The following is a 22,088-nucleotide window of genomic DNA, read 5'->3' on the forward strand; positions in this document are numbered from 1 at the left end:
GCCGCCGGGAGCCATGGCGACACATGATACTTCCGGTATGCAAATACATCGAGATGCGGCTGCGCATTACAGACAAGGGAACGCCGAGACGAACAACATGGACCCGGCATACATGTCATTAACTGTGAGTTGTAGTATGAACATGTGTATTCTATTGCCCAGTGATGTGTACTGATGATGTAATGGGGTGTGTATTTTATGTGGGGGGTATATATATGCCTACCAGAATGTATGTCATTAGGCTTGACAAAGACTGGTGTACAGTCGAAACGTTGCCATTTGTGTCTGGAGGTACGATTAAAGAATCTTTTTGATATTGCGACATGCTGCCGAAGCCATCTTCTTTCTCATATGTACCCCCTGAAGAAAGGTCTTCACAGGACCCATAAGAGCAAGGGACCTCTGGAAAAAAGACAGTAAAGACAGTGGCCGAAACCTGACCTTTCAGGGAACTAAGCGACAGTCCCTTCTCAAGCCCGGACTGAATAAAAGACAGCACCATTCGGGATGGAAAAGCGAAGGGGAGGGAACCCCGAACTCTCACAAAAGGACAGGAAGGCCTTGCAGGTACGATAGTAAATCTGGGAGGAAGACTTCCTCGCTCTGATCATGGGAGAGAGTGAGAGAGTGAGAGAGAGAGAGAGTGAGTGAGAGAAAAATCGCCCTCAGTTTCAGAATGTTGATTGGAAGGCGAGACTCTGCCGCCGACCAAATCCCTTGAACCGTGCGAGACTGGAGAACGCCGCCCCAACCCAGGAGGCCGGCATCGGTGGTGACGACCGCCCAGGAGAAAAGGGAGAAAAGGATCTCCCCGACCTCAGGTTCAATGGGGATAGCCACCAACGGAGAGCTGCCCGAACCCGCTGAGACAAGCGGATGCGATCGTCTAGACCCAGAGAGGTTTTGTCCCAGAGGGAAAGGATCTCCTGTTGTAACAAGCGAGTGTGAAACTGGGCATATGGAACGGCTTCGAAAGAGGCCACCATAAGACCTAGGACACGCATGCATTCCTGTATGGAGAGGGCAAGAGAAGGGGGAGAAAGGTGAATCTGTCCAGAGGCAGGGCAGGAGACACAGGTGACCGAAAGTGGGAGCAGACACTCCAACAGGACCCCATTGGGGTCTGAGAAGAGGTCTTACCGGACTTAGTCTTAGGCAGTACAGAGAGAAAAAAATCCTACCGCTTAGGCAAGAGCATCAATCCAGAGAGGAGCGGGGGAGCAGCCGTTCAGTGTGAGAAGCTTCTCAGCAGCAGCAGCAGGAAGGAGCCGGAGTTCCGATTAGGCTCCGGCCGCGATTAGGCTCCGCCCCCGATCGAGTCATAGGAGCGCGAAAAGAGCTTTCTGTGTAAAGAAGGGAAATAAAATGGCCCCCGGCGCCGCTCAGCTTGGAAAAAACTAAAGTAAGGCGTCCCCAGCAAGGGGGATGGCAAGCCCAGAGAAGCGGAGACCGGAGGGGGAAGTGCTCCGCTTGTGAGATAAAGCAGCGCCGCTCAGAGACATGATATGCCGCCAGAGAAGGAGCAGGGACGTCCAGAGACTCCTGCCCAGTTAAGTGCCTCCATGACCCTTGCGCCCCAGACAGAACAACAATGCCACCTAGATCCCCATTCACCCAGGAGGCCCATAGGTCTCAGATCAGAGAGGTAGGGAGGGGGGAGACACAGAGGACATGGCTGCCTTGCAGCTTCATACTTATCTGCTCCTGCAGATCTTCTCCCTCGACTCCAGGACCAGCAGGGATGCACCTCTTCAGACATCTGACTCCTTGCTCAGGAGTGCAGTGCTCTGGCGGAGGGTGGCAGCAGGTGACCCAGGAGCTGGTGGGATGCCGGAGCTGACAGGTCGAGCGCGGATCCACTTGCCTTCTTGGAGGGGATAATGGAGGCAGCCTGGCAACGTCCAACAAACGGCGGCGGGCACTCCATGGAGGACCAGGAAGGCGCAATGCCGACCTGCGTCCCCAGCTGGAAGAAAAATGCCAAAAGGGAGACGAATGAAAATGTCAACCTCCTTCACCAGACACTAAGCAAAGACTGGGTTCCTCCTGGTGGAGTCGGGGGGTAAAGCCTGAGGAAGGGGAGCTCTTTTGTATTCGCATAGTGTCCTTCCTACTAATACCTCTAAGCTATACCCATGGTCTGTGTCCCCCAATGGAAAAAAGTACGAGGCAAAAAAAAAACAAAAAAAAAACACACACACCATTACAAGATTGGTCTTCCTCGATAATTTCTTCAATGATGACATCAGGGGTAGTCCGGGACTGTGATTTTTGAAAGGCATGAAAGTCCTTTCCTGGGGTCAGCTGATTGGTTGTGTCCATTTTGTGTTCAACTGTTTTTGTAAATCCAAAATCAGATTCACACTGTTCATAAATAAAACCTTTTCTGCAATCATTAAGATGAACCTCAGGGTTTCCATCTTCTGGCCTGAAAGCTAAATGGTGACTTTTTTTAAACGCCTCATTCCCACTGGATATGGACTGGCATCTGTCAGGAAAAAAAGCATAATAAGCAACATATACAATATTGCAGTTCTCATCAGGAGTCAAAGGGAAAACAGTTGTGTAGCTGTACAGAAGTTGTCAGATGGCAAATGGCATTTAATGGAATTTAACCCCTACACTACCTCCACCATACAAGTAAGGAGGAATCTGGGTCTTTCAACATGGTTCCCGTTCAGGAGCGGCGTGGGTGCCATAACCGCTGGGACTAATGTCTGTGATTGGTGATAACACTGATCAGACTTTTAACCCCTCCTCAGGTGTCATGATCAATTGTGACCACAGCATCTGAGAGGCTTTTCCCCAGAAGCGCTGCGTTCCCGGGTCCCGAATGGCTCCTCTGCACCTTTTAAAGGCTCTGTGGCTATGATAGCGATCGCAGACTGCAATGGCAATTCAAAAGGGGATTTAATATTAGTGTTAAAAAAAATAATAATAATATGTTTTAATATAGACAAAAATGTATATATTTCAAATCCTCTTTTCCCCATAATAAAAATAAACAAAAAAATATATATAAAAGATTTGCACTACTTGAACCCATACTATTAAAATATAAACTTATTTATCCCATATGGTGAACGTCATAATATGCCTTTTTGCTACTTCACCTCCACAAAAAAATAAAAAATACAAAAAAAGTGATCAAGAAGTCATACACACTCCAAAAAGGCATAATTAAAAAAACTGCAGATGGCTCTGCAACAAATAAGCCCTTCACACAGCTCCCTAGACGCAACCATAATGTTACTGGGGTCAGAAAATGGCGATGCAAAAAATAAATAAAATATATTTTTACTTCTTAAATATTAAAACACAAGAAGAACCATAAAAATGTTCCCTCGCTGTAATTGTATTGACCCGAAGAATGATGCTAACAGGTCAGTTGTACCACAAGGAATGCCGTAAAAACTAAATTACTATAACTATGGCGGAATTGCGTTTTCTTTTTCAATAATAATAATTTGTGCATGTGCACCATTACTACAGACTCCACGTTTATTGTACAAGTCATATGAATGGGCAATAGTCAATGAAATACATTAAAAGAAAAAAAACAAGTTGTACATACTTCGGACTGCCAACACAGTAAATCGCTCCCAGATTATCAAAGGTTTCCAGCACTGTTTCACTGTCCATAGTGAATCTGTGGAATAGAAAGTAAATCACAATAAAGCTCTTCCCTTGAGAATGAGCAGATCACAAATGCCAACCTGTTGGGGCCCCTGGAAATTAGCGGTTATCTTGACAAAACCTGGCAGTAAGAACTCTCCTTCAAGCGCCTTGACAGGAAAAATTAAAGGGGAGGTTGCCCACTTTCTGGTTACTGTTGATCAATGTGCTTGTGAGATTATTATATGACACTAATACAGTTTGTTGAAATTGAGCACCATTTTCGATATTTTGTAAGGTATGTCGCCCCTTGTTTGCCAAGCCTTTTGTGCGGTCCATAAAATGGCTGCTGATAGAGTCATGTAACCAGCAAATCACCTCCATGTGATGTCTCTTCCATTCAAACACACTGTGTATTTGAATGGAGGAGGCCGATTTGCCTAACAAGGGCCCATGGCTTATGAAATATAGCAAATAGCACAGAATATACAATGGCTATATTAGTAAGTGATATATAGTCATTTTACCTACACCTTTATGCATTACACATTGCTCATTTAAATTTAAAGAGTACCTGTCATATCAGATGACTTTTCAGAATAAGCTGTGATATGTGCATATGTAAGTGTCAACACTATTTCTGGCTATTAAATGGTGTATAATTTGCATTTTTATCCGTTTTCTCCTCTGCAGACTACATCTATAATTCTAGCTGCCCCTTAACTGGTGTGGGAGAGACTAGGTGTAATGTCTGCCTATATAGTACACATGGAGTTAGGAGATTCTGCTCTGTCACTCAGAGGCACCATATAGGCCAGTGATGGTGAACCATTCAGACACCGAGTGCCAAAACTGCAACCCTACAACCTACTTATTTATCACAAAGTGGCAACAAGGCAATTTAACTTGACAACCACAGTCCAATATATATCTTCCATGTACTTTATCATTTAGCTATAATAGCCTGCATACATTCAATGTGCTGCCTGTGCTGTTCATAGTGCACCCTGCGCTGATGAATGGAAGAAAAAGTAAGGCATATTCGTACGCCTTAGACTTTTTCCAGAGTGTGGGTGCCCACAGAGAGGGCTCTGAGTGCTATGGGTGCCCACAGAGAGGGCTCTGAGTGTATGTTGTGCATAGAAGTTAATGGGGCTGCAGGAAAATCGCAAGCATCCGCAAGCTAGTGCGGATGTGGTGCGATTTTCACGCATGGTTGCTAGGATGACAGTCTATTCACTGTATTATTTTCCCTTATAACATGGTTATAAGGGAAAATAATAGCATTTCTTAATACAGAATGCTTAGTAGAAGGTCAATATAATAAACATTATATACACCCCAGTATAATAAACATTGGTGGCGCAGTGCCCCCCCCCACACACACCCAAACACCACAGTATAATAAACATTGGTGGTGCAGTGGGCAGTGCCAATGAGGGTTAAAAAAAAAAAAAATATTAACTTACCTCCTCCAATTAATCGCGTAGCAGCCGGTCTCCTGTGGTGACATCACTGAGCTCATCACATGCTACATCACATGATCCATCACCATGGTAATGGACCATGTGATGAGCTCAGTGACGTCACCACATGTCCTGAAAAAAGAACAGGACACCTGCAGCTACGCGATCAATTGGAGGAGGCGAGTTATTTTTTTTTTAACCCTCATTGGCACTTCCCACTGCACCACCAATGTTTAATATACTGGGGTGTTGGAGGGGGGGGGGGGGGGGGGCGCACTGCGCCACCAATGTTCATTATACTGGGAGGGAGGGGGGAAGGCGGGCACTGCGCCACCAATGAAGATAACTGACCTGTTAATACAAATACAGGAGGTGGGTCCTGGAATCAAATATCCGGCACCCACCTATATGACAGGGAGCGGTACCTGAGGGGTTTACTGCAGCGGATCGCAGCTCCCTGTCATAGAGGTCAGGTGCCGGCTATTTGATTCCGGCACCCGCCTCCTGTATTTGTATTAACAGGTCAGTTATCTTCATTGGTGGCACAGTGGTCACAGCCTCTCCCCTCCTTCTCCCGTCTCTCTACTTACTGGCAGCGGCGGCAGCAGCACAGGGGGGAGGGAGGGAGAGACTCCTTCTCCACTGCGCTCTGCGCTGCTGAGAAGAACATCGGCGGCAGGGCAGAGAACTATCAGCTCCTGTGCCCGCCGCTGTATTGAACGTCAGAGCGGCGGGTCTAGTCGCAAATTGCGACAAGACTAAAAAGTCTTGTCGCCATTTGTAAATTCTATTTTGGTCGCCATCTGGAGCCCTGAGGTGGACTCTATTTACTAATTAAATGACTTCTGAAGGCAATTGGTCACACTGGATTTATCATTTTCTTTTCACTTCACACATACTTGCTACTTTGTATTGGTCTATCACATAAAATCCCAATAAAATACATTCAAATTTGTGGGTGTACAGTGAAAAAAATGTGGAAAAGTTCAAGGGGCATGAATATTTTTTTCAAGGCACTGTATAACCTGATCCCTCAGCCTTAGTAACAGTGAGATAAGACAACCCTTTTAAGACTGGCAACTAATACTCATAACAGGATTCCCCCTAGCGGTAGAAGCTAGGGTCTCCACTTTTACTACAATTCTACTTCAAATTCAATAAAATAAAATAAAAATACCTTAAATCAGGAGAAGCTTTCAGAGAATCAAGCATGGCTTCATTTTTAAAACTCATTTTCAGGTCTGCAACAAGCTGTAAAACAATACATATAACCATACTACAAGGGAATATGATACCATGCTATGTACTTGGATAACATTACATTTGTCATGTCACACAACATCCATAGGCTGTAGAGTGTTCATTTGGCAGAAGTGTATGAGCAGTATATCATAGGGCTCCTGTTAACAAGGCAGACAGCAGAGCCAGCGGGGGTACAGAGGAGGGAAACTAAAGTAATAACTGGAATGGGTGGACTACATTACCCAGAAAGAAACTAGATTTTTGTACTTACAGTAAAATCTGTTTCTCTTCCGTTCATTGGGGGGACACAGGCTTCACCATGGGTACAGCTGCTGCCACTAGCAGGCGGACACTAAGCACAAGTGTGAGCTCCTCCCTCCAGCTACACCCTTCCTACAGGGATTAAGCTAAATCAGTTAGTGCAAAAGCAGTAGGAGAAGAAAAAAAAAGAAAGGAAAACCAAACTATGTACAAACCCAGAACCACGAAGGCCAGAAGAGGCCCGTAAAAGAGAACAGGTGGGAGCTGTCTTTCCCCCCCCCCCCCCCAAAATAACGGGAGAGAAACAGATTTTACGGTAAGAACAAAAATCTAGTTTTCTCAACCGTATCATTAGGGGACACAGGCTTGACCATGGGACGTCATAGAGCAGTCCCAAGAGTGGACATAAACAAGAACCCTCCGGCCAATAAGAGAACCGCCATCTGCAAAACTCTACGCCCCAGAGAGGCGTCAGAAGACGCAAAGGTGTGTACTCTGTAAATTTTGGAAAAGGTGTGCAAAGACGACCACGTAGCCGCCTTTCATACCTGAAGGGCCGAAACCCCATGATGCAATGCCCAAGAGACCCCCACTGCGCGAGCAGAATGATTAGTAACCCGGAAGGGTGGGGCCCGGTCGATGATGCGGTACACTTCCACAATGGCCAAACTGATCCATCGGGAAATGAAAGTTTTAGACGCAGCCAGCCCTCGTCTCGGCCCCTCTGGAATGACGAACAGGGAATCTGTCCATCGGAAAGATAACGTCTGGGACAGATAGATGCGAACGGCTCGTACCAAATTCTGAGTGTGGAGCGACTGCTCACGAGGATGAGACAGGGGAGGACAAAAGGCAGGTAGAATGATCTCTTAATTGAGATGGAATGCAGACAACCTTCGGAAGGAGGGACTGAACAGGGCAAAGGACTACTTTGTCCTGATGGAGTATCAGGAAGTGCGACCGACAAGAAAGACGCGAGTTCAGACACCCTACGGATGGAAGTGATTGCCACCAAAAAGGCCACCTTGTAGGACAGAAAGCGAAGCAACACCTGCTGCAAAGGCTCAAACCGTGAAGACTGTAAAGCGCTAAGCACTAGATTAAGATCCCAAGGACGGAACGGAGGACGGAAAGGGGGCGCAGAGTTCGCAACCCGCTGCAGAAAGGTCCGAACCGCAGAAAGCGAAGCCAAGTTCCACTGAAAAAGAATGGAAAGAGCCGAAACTTGCCCTTTGAGGGAGCTGAGAGCCAGCCCCAAGTCCATGCCCGACTACAGGAAAAAAGATTCGCTGCAATGAGAAACGAATGGGAAACAGTTGGTGACGCTCGCACCAACTAAAGTAGGACTTACAGGTCTGGTGGTAGATTCGTGAGGACGACTGCTTCCGGGTACGAATCATGGTCTGGACAACAGCATCCGAGAAACCCCGAGCCCTTAGTACGGCAGCTTCAACTGCCATGCCGATAAATGTAGAGACCCTAAATTCGGGTGGAAGATCTGTCCCTGCGCCAAGATGTCCTCCCGAAGGGGAAGATGCCAGGGTTCGTCGGCGAGGAGGGCAACTAGAGAAGGGTGCCACACGAGGCGTGGCAAAGATAATGACGGGCAGACCTTCGGACCTGATTTTCCAGAGGCGACGCGGAATGAGGAAAAGAGGAGTGAACGTGTAAGGAAATGTGAACTGACTCTGCGGAATCACGAGGGCGTCATACGCCAGGGCCATAGAATCCTTGGACCGTGCGACAAAGTTCTTGACATTGTGGTTGAAGCGGGAGGTCATGAGATCCACGTCCGGCCGACCCTGTAGCTCGCAGACTGATAGAAAAACTTGCGGGTGAAGAGCCCATTCGCTGAGATCTAGACGCCGGCTGAGAAAGTCTGCGATCCAGTTGTTGATGCCGGGCATGTGAACTGCCGACGGGACCGGAACATAGATCTCCACCCAGCTGAGAATCAGTGCCGTTTCCGCCATGGCTGCCGGGCTCTGGCTGCCACCCTGGCCGATTGAGATATGCCACAGCCGTGGAGTTGACGGACTGAACTCGAACCGGACGTCCCCGGAGATGGTTGGTCCAACGAAGCAGAGAGAGACGAATCGCTCTCAATTCAAGAATGTTGATTGGTAAGGAGCGCTTCTCGCGTGACCACATGCCTTGAACGGATAGATTTTCCAACACTCCCCTCCAACCCCAGAGGCTTGCGTACGTTGCCAGCACCATCCAGCGGAGGGAAAGGAAAGAGCGGCCCGACGTCAGCATCGGAGAAACCAACCACCACCTGAGGGCGGAGACGTATGAGCCGATCCAGGGAGGCTGGAGAACGGTCCCAATTGGTTAGAATGGCTCGCGGAAGAGTCCTGGTACTGAGCATAGGGAACTGCTTCGAAGGCAGAGACCATGTGACCCAGAACCCGCATGCAGTGACGAATGGGAAGAGGACGGGGCCGCAACAAGGGGAGAATCTGAAGATTGAGAATGAATAAGTTCTCCGGGGAGCAAGAGTACCTTGGTGTCGAATGACCCAAGAAAGCATAATTGCTAATATGGATAAAGACATGACTTTGGCCGGTTCAGGATCCATCCAGGGTGTCCAGGACTATGCGCAGGGCTGTCCGCCGTTGCCCGGAATGACGGACCCTTTATCAGGATATCGTCCAAGTATGGAATCGCCACTATACCCCTGGCAAGAAGCAGGTCCATGACCGCCGCCAGAATCTTCATAAAGACTCTGGCAGCTGTGGCCAGGCTGAACGGGAGGGCCACAAACTGGTAGTGAAAGAGACCCACTGCAAACCGGAGAAATTTTTGGTGACTGACGCAGATGGGGACATTGAGATAAGCGTCCTTGATGTCTAATCGAGGACAAGTACTCCCCCGATTCCATGGACGTAATGACCGATCCCAGGGACTCCATCTGGAAGCAGCGGAGCCGAAGTAAGCGGTTGAGTGCTTTGAGGTCCAGAATGGGACGCAACGTCCCCTCCTTTTTGGGGACCACAAAGAGATTGGAGTATAATCCGCGAAAGCGGTGTTACGCAGGAACCGGGACGATCACTCCCTGCCGCAGAAGTGTGTGGATAGCCTGAAAAGTAGGAATTAGTCTTCTTACTGGTAACTGTATTTCCAGGAGTCCAACATGACAGCACCACATGGAGGATGTCTCCCCGCACACTATTGGGACAGGAAACAGAGGTTTAAAGTTTCCCACCACCCCACACACACCAGTGTTTTCTAAATTATCACCCAATAATGGATAGCTTACAGTAACCCCTTAAACAAAATAATAGTAGAATAATAAATATAATCTTAAGGGAAAAATAGGGAGGGAACTCCGGGTTCTGTCATGTCTGACTCCTGGAAATACAATTACCGGTAAGACTAATTCTTACTTTCCAGAACGTCCTCCATGACAGCACCACATGGAGTAATACCAGATTAATACACAGACCTAGGGAGGGACCACGGCTTGGAGAAATTTCCGTCCAAACCTCTGGTCATGGTTTCCTGCAATATCTAATCTATAGACCATGAATTTGACCATGTAGACTCCTTACAAATCTGGTCAATAGAAGCTTCTGCGTGTTCTGCCCATGAAGCTGCAACTGCTCTGGTTGAATGGGCTCTGATATCTTGAGGACAGGATATTCCCTGCAGCTGGTAGGAGTCCCTAATTGCCGATTTTATCCACCTGGCTAACGTTGTCTTGAAGTTTTCTTGCCCTCGTTTCAGCTAGCAAATTGTATGAACAGATTAGAGTCCTGTCTAAATCCACTGGAAGCTTCTAAAAGGATAAGAGAACGTCTGACATCTAACAAGTGGAAGCTTTTTTTTCCCTGTCATTTTTGCGATCCGCACAATAGGTAGGCAGAATAATTTCCTGATTTAGATGGAACATAGAAACTACCTTTGGTAAGAAGGTTGGCTCTAGACTAAGGATGACCCTGTACTAAAATTTTAAGGTAAGGTTCTCGGGTGGTTAAAGCTTGAATTTCACCTAACCTATGGGCCGATATAATTGCCACTAAAGACGACCGTTCTTTGGGATAGATGTTTCAAAGAGCTGTCTTACATAGGTTCAAAGGGTTCCTTTATTAAACCATTGAGAGCTATTGTCATGTCCCAAGGTGAGACTGAGGATTTTAGAGTTGGCCTAATCCGTGTTGTTGCTTTAATAAACCTGCTTATCCATCTATTTTCTGCCAGGGAACAGTTTAGAAACCAGCTCAAGGCTGCTATCTGGACTTTTAGGGTGCTTGGTCTAAGACCCCTATCAAAGCCATCTTGTAGAAACTTCAGGATTTCCCCCAAACCTGGAAGCAGCCGATTTCCGTTTCTCAAAGCTATCCATGAGCAGAATCTCTTCTAAATTTTATTATAGATGGCAGCGGTTACATGTTTATAGCCTTTTTGAAGGGTTGATAACACATCGTCCGAAAACCCCTGTAATTTTAATAAGTCTCTTTCATTAATAAGTCTCTTTCAGAAGACACGCTGTTAACTTTAGCCTGCTTATTTCCAGGTTCCAAATTGGACCCCGAGACAGCAGATCTGGTCTCAGGGGAAGAGTTATCTTCCAAGGTCATGGAGGTTAGAACAGGAAACCATGCTTGTTTCGGACAGAACGGGCTATAAAAATCACTTTTGATGACTTTCTGAGAATAGCTGGAATTAGAGGGAAGGGGAAAAAAGCATAAGCTAGATTCATATTCCATCTCTGGGACAAGGCATCTACCGCAGTCGGATGGTTTGCTGGATCCCGGGAGAAGGAATTTGTTTGAGCATTTTTCCGTGTTGCAAAAAGGTCTATTTTAGGATATACCCACTTTGCTGTAAAATCCCGGAAAAGCTGTTTGTTTAGGGACCACTCGCTTGGGTCTAGGTAATGCCTGCTGAGGAAATCTGCCGATTGGTTTTTTGACCCTTTTAGGTGAACTGCTGAAATTAATAGGATTTTTCCCTCTGCCCAAGACAAAATCCTGTTGGAAAGACTCTGAAGTAGAGGGTATCTTGTCCCCCCCTGGTGTTTAAGAAACGCCACTGTCGTCATGCTGTCTGACAAAATTCTTATGTGCTGGGCCAGCAGAAGATCCTGACCTTGTTGCAGAGTTTCCACAAACTGCTCAGAGTTCACGGTAATGTGAGGATCTCCCCTTTATGGCTTGATTCCAAGTTCCTTGGAAGCAATGATTTCCAATCCTTGCCCCCCATCCCTGCTGACTGGCATCTGTTGTTACAACAGTATAGGGGCTTGGGTTCCAGGAAAATCCTTTTGACAGGTTGTCCATGTTCTGCCACCATTCCAAAGACTTCCGAGCATCATCTTTTATGAGAATTTTCTGATTTAGGGACTGATAGTTCCCATCCCAAACAGAGGATAATCTTCTGTAGTGATCTTGTGTGATACTGGCACAGTCATGATACAAGCCGTCATCAGGCCTAGGATGCTCATTGCCTCTCTGATCGTTCAAACTGATTTCATTAAAAAAAAAAATAATTTACAATCTCGAGTCTACAAATAAGTCACAGGGGCCTGATGGGATACACCCAAATTGATAATGATTCACTCCGCCTTCTTCCCTTATCGCAAATCTTAAGTATTTCTGGTCGATCTGACTATCTTGAAGCACCAATATTTTATTGATCTGATCAGAGGTTTCAAATTTATTATGGTTCTGAACAAACCATCTGGTTTCCTTACAAGAAACAGTTTTGAGTAATACCCCTTGCCTTCCTGATGTTTTGGGACCCGAATCACCGCACCTAAATTTTTCTTCCATCAGGTTTCTTTGAGTTGTATTTTCTCCATACCAAGTCAGCACATATTTTTGTTGAGGAACTGACAAAAATTCTATTCTGTAGCCTTCTTGTATGATTTGAAGCGCCCACGGGTTTTGAGTTATCTGGCGCCATACTGGGAGAAATAATTTTAGTTATCCTCCCACCTGCCTGGTGTCATTGTTTGTTCTGGGGGGTGTTGGGGTTATGTAAAAAAAAAAAAAAAAAAATGCCTTTTCCTCCATTCTGATAGGACCATCTTCCCGATTTTATCTAATACTGGGCCGAAAACATAAGACTCTGAGTAAGGAATCGCACATAAATTTTTAGACGCTAGGTCGCACGACCAATTTTTTAACCATAAGGCTCTTCTTTGCGTATTCAGAAGTGCTCAGTTTTTTGCCGCAAATCTGACTTACGAATGCAGTCGCCATTTTTAGGAGACAAATAGATTCCAGTATATCCTCCCTGGGAGTACCCATTTTTAAATGGTTTTCCAACTGGGACAACCACAAAAGCATGGACCTTGCCACTGAGGTAGCGGTAATGTTAGTCGAGACTAAGGCTGCTGATGTCTCCCACGTTTTTCTCAAGAGTCAGTCTGCCTTACGATCCATTGGTTCTTTTAGCGGAGATAAATCCTCAAAGGGAAAAGCCGTTTTCTAGCCACAGGAGTATCCATTTTCAGGATTTCCTCCCACAAGAAGAGAGTCCATATCATCTGATGAGAAGCAGTAATTCCACTATTCATCATAGGATGTGGAGGGTGAATAATCTAATTCTTCTTCATTCCCATCGTTCGACTGAGTATATTGTACCTCCACATCCTATGAGTCGGAATCTAAGATCTCTCGGCTCTCGGGGTATGACCGATAACAGGAGGGGGTAACAAGGGAGATCACAGATGCTTTTACTTCTTCCCTAATAATGGCTATAAGGTCTGTTAAGAGAAAAGGCTGTCCTTTAATTATTTTCTTGATAAAATCCACGCATAATTTTTTTGCGTATGTATCGTGAACATCTTTTGTTGCAAGTAGCACATCTTTTAGGCTTCCTTTTAGGTTCCACCTTATGAGTAGTCTTTTTCCCCCATGACCCTGGACAGGAGGCTCTGGGGACTGCTCTCTCCTAATAGAGCTGGAGGAATCCATCTGTAAGGACCAGGTTGCTAACCCCCTTCAGGTTTAAATGCCCTCGGCACTTACCCCTACTGTTGCCGTGATGCTCCTCCTCTTCCTTTCTGGGACTCATCCTAAGAGAGTCAACCGGATGGAATAAGAGGCCGGTAAGCCAGGCCCTCAAGCGTCCCACACCATGAGAACGGCTGTAGGGCACCGCCATCTTGATTTCGGGCATCTGTGTGGAACGCACGTGCGCTCCAACCACTATGGGTGCCGCCATCTTACTTCAGGTTGCCCTTACGTCGGCGGAAGTGATGTCAGACGCGCTGCGTTCCCGACACCTGCGGCCTCCAGCGATTGCTGCGCAATGAAGAGGAGCAAGTCTGGAGCCCAAACATGATGAAACAGATAAAGACTGCCACCCACCCGATCGGAGGCCGCTAGAAGCTGCACATCATGCAGAAGAGGTTTTGGGGGTATAGGACTTGGAGCCATATTGATGGGGACACCAGGAAGGGCGAGGTTTGAAGGAAGGCTTGCGCTTCTGATCCGGGGCAGACTTGTCGGTTGGCTGGTTGGGGCTGGAAGACCTCTGAAAGGGGGTGAAAAAGAGGTCTGTGGTAAATGAGTGCTCTTACCACCTGTAGCGTCAGAAATGATCTCGTCCAGGCGTTTGCCAAAAAGTCTGCTGCAGTTAAAAGGGGGGGGGCTGTCAAGGTCCGCTTTGAAACATTATCTGCCGCCCAGCAGGAGAGCCATAGGGTACGGCGAATAGCCGCTAAAAGGGCTGAGGAGCGGGCCATTATTATGGCCTTGTCAAGAGAGGCTTCACAAAATATATGCACTAGCATGGGATAGCTGCAGGGCAATATCGGAAAGTCCCCAGAGGAGAGACCCTGACGTAGTTTGTTTGCCCACTCACCGATAGCTTTGCTCATGCTCACCCATGTAGAGGCACAAAACAGTTGCAGTGCTGTGCCCACTGCTTCAAAGGATGATTTTGCTAAAGATTCCAATTTTTTATCCCTGATATCAGAGAAAGAAGCCCCATCTGCCATCAGCAAAGTGGTATGTTTTGCCAAGCAGGATACTGGCGGGTCAACTATAGGTGAGGACGACCACTTCTTAGTCAAATCCTCCGGAAATGGATACATTTCATAGAAACTGATTAAAATAGTTTGACATGGCCGATCCCTCATGAAGCCATGCTGATACAGCGTTATTCGCTTATTTTCATTGAGGTACTCCAACATAGCATCTCTTAGAAAACCTTCAGTTTACCAACGACAAATATTAAACTTACTGGCCTATAGTTTCCGTAGTGTGTTTTTGGACCCTTTTTGAATATTGGCACCACATTTGCTAAGCACCAATCCTGTGGGACATTCCCTGTCAGTATAGAGTCCTTAACCCCTTAAGGACACAGCCTTTTTACACCTTAGGACCAGGCCATTTTTTGAAAATCTGACCAGAGTCCCTTTAAGTGCTGATAACTTTAAAACGGTTTGACTTATCCAGGCCGTTCTGAGATTGTTCTTTCGTCACATATTGTACTTCATGACACTGGTAAAATGGAGTAAAAAAAAAAATTTTTTTTGCACCAAAAAATACCTAATTTAACAAAAATTTGAAAAAAATTAGCAAATTTCAAAGTTTCAGTTTCTCTACTTCTGTAATACATAGTAATACCCCCAAAAATTGTGATGACTTTACATTCCCCATATGTCTACTTCATGTTTGAATTGTTTTGGGAATGATATTTTATTTTTTGGGGATGTTATAAGGCTTAGAAGTTTAGAAGCAAATCTTGAAATTTTTCCGAAATTTACAAAAACTCAATTTCTAGGGACCAGTTCAGGTCTCAAGTCACTTTGCGAGGCTTACATTATAGAAACCACCCAAAAATGACCCCATCTAAGAAACTACACCCCTCAAGGTATTCAAAACTGATTTTGCATACGTTGTTAACCCTTTAGGTGTTGCACAAGAGTTATTGGCAAATAGGGAGGAAATTTGAGAATTTCATTTTTTTGTCTAATTTTTCATTTTAACCCATTTTTTCCACTAACAAACCAAGGGTTAACAGCCAAACAAGACTGTATCTTTATTGCCCTGACTCTGCCATTTACAGAAACACCTAATATGTGGCCGTAAACTACTGTACGGCCACACAGCGGGGCGTAGAGTGAAAGGTGCGCCGTTTGGTTTTTGGAAGGCTGATTTTTATGGACTGGTTTATTTACACCATGTCCCATTTGAAGCCCCCTGATGCACCCCTAGAGGAGAAACTCCATAAAAGTGACCCCATCTAAGAAACTACACCCCTCAAGGTATTCAAAACTGATTTTACATACGTCGTTAACCCTTTAGGTGTTGCACAAGAGTTATTGGCAAATGGCGATGAAATTTGAGAATTTCATTTTTTTGCCTAATTCTCCATTTTAACCCATTTTTTCCACTAACAAAGCAAGGGTTAACAGCCAAACAAGACTGTATCTTTATTGCCCTGACTCTGCTGTTTACAGAAACACCCCATATGTGGCCGTAAACTACTGTACGGGCACACAGCGGGGCGTAGAGTGAAAGGTGCGCCGTTTGGTTTTTGGAGGGCTGATTTTGCTGGACTGTTTTTTTGGCACCATGTCCCATTTGAAGCCCCCCTGATGCACCCCTAGATTATAAACTCCATAAAAGTGACCCCATCTAAGAAACTACACCCCTCAAGGTATTCAAAACTGATTTTACAAACTTTGTTAACCCTTTAGGTGTTGCACAAGATTTAATGGAAAATAGAGATACAATTTCAAAATTTCACTTTTTTGGCAGATTTTCCATTTTAATATTTTTTTTCCAGTTACAAAGCAAGGGTTAACAGCCAAACAAAACTCATTATTTATGGCCCTAATTCTGTAGTTTACAGAAACACCCCATATGTGGTCGTAAACAGCTGTACGGGCACATGGCAGGGCGCAGAAGGAAAGGAACACCATATGGTTTTTGGAAGGCAGATTTTGCTGGACTGGTTTTTTTGACACCATGTCCCATTTGAAGCCCCCCTGATGCACCCCTAGAGTAGAAACTCCAAAAAAGTGACCCCATTTTAGAAACTACGGGATAGGGTGGCAGTTTTGTTGGTACTAGTTTAGGGTACATATGATTTTTGGTTGCTCTATATTACACTTTTTGTGCGGCAAGGTAACAAGAAATAGCTTTTTTGGCACCGTTTTTTTTTTGTTATTTACAACATTCATCTGACAGGTTAGATCATGTGGTAATTTTATAGAGCAGGTTGTCACGGACGCGGAGATACCTAATATGTATACAATTTTTTTTATTTATGTAAGTTTTACACAATGATTTCATTTTTAAAACCAAAAAAATGTTTTAGTGTCTCCATAGTCTAAGAGCCATAGTTTTTTCAGTTTTTGGGCGATTATCTTAAGTAGGGTCTCATTTTTTGCGGGATGAGATGACGGTTTGATTGGCATCTATTTTGGGGTGCATATGACTTTTTGATTGCTTGCTATTACACTTTTTGTGACGTAAGATGACAAAAAATGGCTTTTTTTACACCGTTTTTATTTTTATTTTTTTACGGTGGTCATCTGAGGGGTTAGATCATGTGATATTTTTATAGAGCCGGGCGATACGGACGCGGCGATACCTAATATGTATACTTTTTTTTTATTTATGTAAGTTTTACACAATGATTTCATTTTTGAAACAAAAAAAATCATGTTTTAGTGTTTCCATAGTCTAAGAGCCATAGTTTTTTCAGTTTTTGGGCGATTATCTTGGGTAGGGTATGATTTTTGCGGGATGAGATGACGGTTTGATTGTTACAATTTTGGCGTACATGCGACTTTTTTGATCACTTTTATTACCTTTTTTGGGAAGTAAGGTGGGCAAAATTTCAATTTCATCATAGTTTTTTATTTTTTATTTTTATGGTGTTCACCGTTCGGGTAAAGTAACATGACCGTTTTATAGATCAGGTCGTTACGGACGCGGCGATACCAAACACCCCATATGTGGTCGTAAACAGCTGTACGGGCACATGGCAGGGCGCAGAAGGAAAGGAACACCATATGGTTTTTGGAAGGCAGATTTTGCTGGACTGGTTTTTTTGACACCATGTCCCATTTGAAGCCCCCCTGATGCACCCCTAGAGTAGAAACTCCAAAAAAGTGACCCCATTTTAGAAACTACGGGATAGGGTGGCAGTTTTGTTGGTACTAGTTTAGGGTACATATGATTTTTGGTTGCTCTATATTACACTTTTTGTGCGGCAAGGTAACAAGAAATAGCTTTTTTGGCACCGTTTTTTTTTTGTTATTTACAACATTCATCTGACAGGTTAGATCATGTGGTAATTTTATAGAGCAGGTTGTCACGGACGCGGAGATACCTAATATGTATACAATTTTTTTTATTTATGTAAGTTTTACACAATGATTTCATTTTTAAAACCAAAAAAATGTTTTAGTGTCTCCATAGTCTAAGAGCCATAGTTTTTTCAGTTTTTGGGCGATTATCTTAAGTAGGGTCTCATTTTTTGCGGGATGAGATGACGGTTTGATTGGCATCTATTTTGGGGTGCATATGACTTTTTGATTGCTTGCTATTACACTTTTTGTGACGTAAGATGACAAAAAATGGCTTTTTTTACACCGTTTTTATTTTTATTTTTTTACGGTGGTCATCTGAGGGGTTAGATCATGTGATATTTTTATAGAGCCGGGCGATACGGACGCGGCGATACCTAATATGTATACTTTTTTTTTATTTATGTAAGTTTTACACAATGATTTCATTTTTGAAACAAAAAAAATCATGTTTTAGTGTTTCCATAGTCTAAGAGCCATAGTTTTTTCAGTTTTTGGGCGATTATCTTGGGTAGGGTATGATTTTTGCGGGATGAGATGACGGTTTGATTGTTACAATTTTGGCGTACATGCGACTTTTTTGATCACTTTTATTACCTTTTTTGGGAAGTAAGGTGGGCAAAATTTCAATTTCATCATAGTTTTTTATTTTTTATTTTTATGGTGTTCACCGTTCGGGTAAAGTAACATGACCGTTTTATAGATCAGGTCGTTACGGACGCGGCGATACCAAACATGTGTAGGGAATTTTATTTTTTTTCATTTTTTATCAGTGATAAATGTGTTTTTTGATTTTTACTTTTTTTTCACTTTTATTCACTTTTTTTTGACCCAGACCCACTTGGTTCTTGAAGATCCAGTGGGTCTGATGTCTGAATAATACAGTACAGTACAATATATATTGTTCTGTACTGTATTTTACTTACACTGAACAGATCTATGCCATTCAGCACAGATCTGTTCAGCACCATGGACAGCAGGACGCCTGAGAGGCGTCCTGTTGCCATGGGAACCTTCCCCGTCTGCTCAGTACTGCTCAGAACTTCGCAGACGGGGAAGGGTAAGGAGGGGATCTCTCGGGGGGCTCTCTCCCTCCCCATCGGGGGGCTGCAAAGGCACAGCAGCCCCCCGATGGGAGAGGGAGGGAGCTCCCTGCGCTGTTAACCTTTTCCATACAGCGGTCCGTACGGACCGCTGTATGGAAAGGGTTAAACGGCTGACATCGCATCGCAGATGTCAGCCGTTTATACCAGGGTGCCAGCAATGTGCTGGCACCCTGGTATCCCCACTAGACACCAACGATTATACAAGGGGAGGCGGGCGGGGGATCGCGATCCCGCCTGCCGCACCGCCCGCCTCCCGCACCGCCCACACCGCCCGCAACCCTCCCCCTGCACCTCCCGCCACCATAAAAATCATTCGGGGGTGCAGGGGGGGGTAAATAAAACTTTTTTTTTGGCATATAAAGTTTCTGATCCCTGCGGTCAGGGACTGCGGGGACCAGAAACTTCAGAAATCGCAGCAAACCGCAGGTCTGAATTGACCTGCGGTTTGCCGCGATCGCCGACATGGGGGGGTCACGGGACCCCCCCGCGCATTTAGCCTAGGTGCCTGCTCAATGATTTGAGCAGGCACCGGGTTCCGATCACTGCCAGCCGCACGGCAGTGATCGAAAATACACAGGGCGTACATGTACGCCCTGTGTCCTTAAGTACCAGGGCACAAGGGCGTACCTGTACGCCCTATGTCCTTAAGAGGTTAAAGGGGTTATCCCATCATAATGATCACTGTTAAATCTGTTAATGATTTGACAGTGATCATTTTTGTAAATATACTTTATTAACAAATTCCCACCGATTAGGAGAAAATTCATCCCCACTTACCTTATTGTTGTGACTCGGTCTCCCCTGGTTACGACCACCGCTCTTCCGCAAAATCCCGATGGTCGCGCTTGCCCAGAAGACTTCTTCTTTTCTCCCGGCCGGGCCACTCGCTGTCCTGAACGCGCACGCTGCCGCGCATGCGCGACGGTGACTTCTTCCCGGCCAGAATAGTACAGAGCTGCGAACGCGCACGCCGGCTCTGTACTATACTGGCCAGAAATAAGCCACATTGCGCATGCGCGGCAGCGTGCGCGTTCAGTCCAGCGCGCGTCCCGGCCGGGAGAAGACTTCAATCAAGATGAAGCCCGCCCCCAGCCAGAATCCAGGAAGTGAACGCGCGGTGGCAGCAGGTAAGTATGAAACTGCTAAGTGGGATAACCCCTTTAAATATCAGAAAAAAGGGTCTGGCTATGACATTACTTAATTCTCTTAGGATACGGCGGTGTATGCTATCTGGTCCCGGCGATTTGTCCATTTTAATCTTTTTAAGACGCGGCTGCACTTTTTCCTGGGTCAGACAGGGCATTTTTGATGGTAAATTAACTTTTACAACCTGTCTTGTTTCTCTATACCTCCGTCAGGATAGATTTTACGTTAATTAATAGTGACTGATAGATGCAGGAAGGAGGAAAGAAGGATTTTCTCTAAAAATAAATATTACAAAGTTTAGTAATTTTGCTTGTACTATTGCTTTATGCAAAGTTTATTAAAACGGCACATTTAAACAAAGCATACTTACTTGATTTAGATTACAATACGCTGTCATTATTGGTGACCCTTTCAGCCCTTCAACAAATGCAACTCTAGTCCCCAAACACTTTTTCTGCTTCTCTAGGGATTTTACAGCATTCTGCAGCTCTGCAGTATACATTTCACTTATTGTTCTTAAATCAGTAAGTAGATCAGATTTCCTAAGAAAAATAACAAAAAAATAAAAATATCTAAACTGACTCCATATAGTGAATAAGCTAAATGGTTTGCCTGCAATACCAATCGAAGACCATGGACAATAGTAGTGATTATATTTTATAATATTTAGATTTTTATTTTTTTTTGGTGACATTTATTTTATGTGAATAAAGCTTAATAAAATAAAAGGAAAATTTATACAAATTTCTCAAGATGGGCCATCACTAGCTGACTGCTGTGGGTCCAAAACCCTGCACCCCTGTTGGAGCTGCTCCCGAACAGCAGATCATCACCAAAGTCAGCTCTGGATCTAAACAGAAGCGTCAATCTTGTAGCGGAGGGACCATGTTACTGAAGTAGTAATCCACTGAAGTCAAGAATTTTGTTTTTCATTTAAGTTTACCCAAATAAACTGAAATGAAAAACAAAATTCTTGACATCAGTGGATCACCACTTCAGTAAGGCTACTTTCACACTAGCGTTCAGAGCGGGTCCGTCTGATGTCTGCTCAGACGGATCCGCTCCTATAATGCAGACGTTTGTATCCGTTCAGAACGGATCCGTCTGCATTATAACTTAGAAAAAATTCTAAGTGTGAAAGTAGCCTGAACGGATCCGTCCAGACTTTACATTGAAAGTCAATGGGGGCGGATCCGTTTGAAGATTGAGCCATATGGTGTCATCTTCAAGCAGATCCGTCCCCATTGACTTACATTGTAAGTCTGGACGGATCCGCTTGCCTCCGCACAGCCAGGCGGACACCCGAACGCTGCAAGCAGCGTTCAGGTGTCCGCTCGCTGAGCGGAGCGGAGGCTGAACGCTGGCAGACTGATGCATTCTCAGCGGATCCGCCTCCACTGAGAATGCATTAGGGCTGGACGGTTGCGTTCGGGGCCGCTTGTGAGCCCCTTCAAACGGAGCTCACGAGCAGACACCCGAACGCAGGTGTGAAAGTAGCCTAACATGGTCCCTCCGCTACAAGATTGACGCTTCTGTTTAGATCCAGAGCTGACTTTGGTGACGGAGCTGCTCCCGAACAGCAGATCAACAGGGGTGCAGGGTTTTGGACCCACAGCAGTCAGCTAGTGATGGCCCATCTTGAGAAATTTGTATAAAAATTCCTTTGTTTTATTAAGCTTTATTCACATAAAATAAATAAAGGTCCCAAAAAAAAGATATAATAATAATTCTATAAACACACTTTGCCTTTTAGGCTGCACCGCAGGATCTCCATTCACTGTAATGGGAATTATCACATTATACACTGCTCTTTTCCATGGTTACAACCACCCTGCAATCCATCAGTGGTGGCCTCTCTGGTGTCCAGGACTGTGGGTGTGCATAGGTTGGCGCTTTTTGCTATAGTAAGCAAGCACGGCCACCACTGATGGATTGCCGGGTGGTCTAACCATGGAAACGAGAAATGTATAA

General features: G+C 45.0%; 1 protein-coding gene across 1 annotated transcript in view; it reads right to left on the bottom strand.

Annotated features, from left to right (window-relative positions):
- RNF17 (ring finger protein 17) overlaps window positions 1-22,088 on the bottom strand; it is a 261,161-nt gene that overhangs the window by 220,421 nt on the left and 18,652 nt on the right. Inside the window, exons 3-6 of the mRNA XM_040426246.1 lie at window positions 20,488-20,659; window positions 6,259-6,332; window positions 3,575-3,649; window positions 2,202-2,488 (exon numbers count right to left, since the gene is read on the bottom strand). Coding sequence (XP_040282180.1) covers window positions 2,202-2,488; window positions 3,575-3,649; window positions 6,259-6,332; window positions 20,488-20,619 — 568 coding nt within the window. The 5' untranslated portion in view covers window positions 20,620-20,659. The remainder of the gene's footprint in view (window positions 1-2,201; window positions 2,489-3,574; window positions 3,650-6,258; window positions 6,333-20,487; window positions 20,660-22,088) is intronic.

This window comes from Bufo bufo, chromosome 3 (genome assembly GCF_905171765.1).
Source record: "Bufo bufo chromosome 3, aBufBuf1.1, whole genome shotgun sequence".
Lineage (NCBI taxonomy): Eukaryota > Metazoa > Chordata > Amphibia > Anura > Bufonidae > Bufo > Bufo bufo.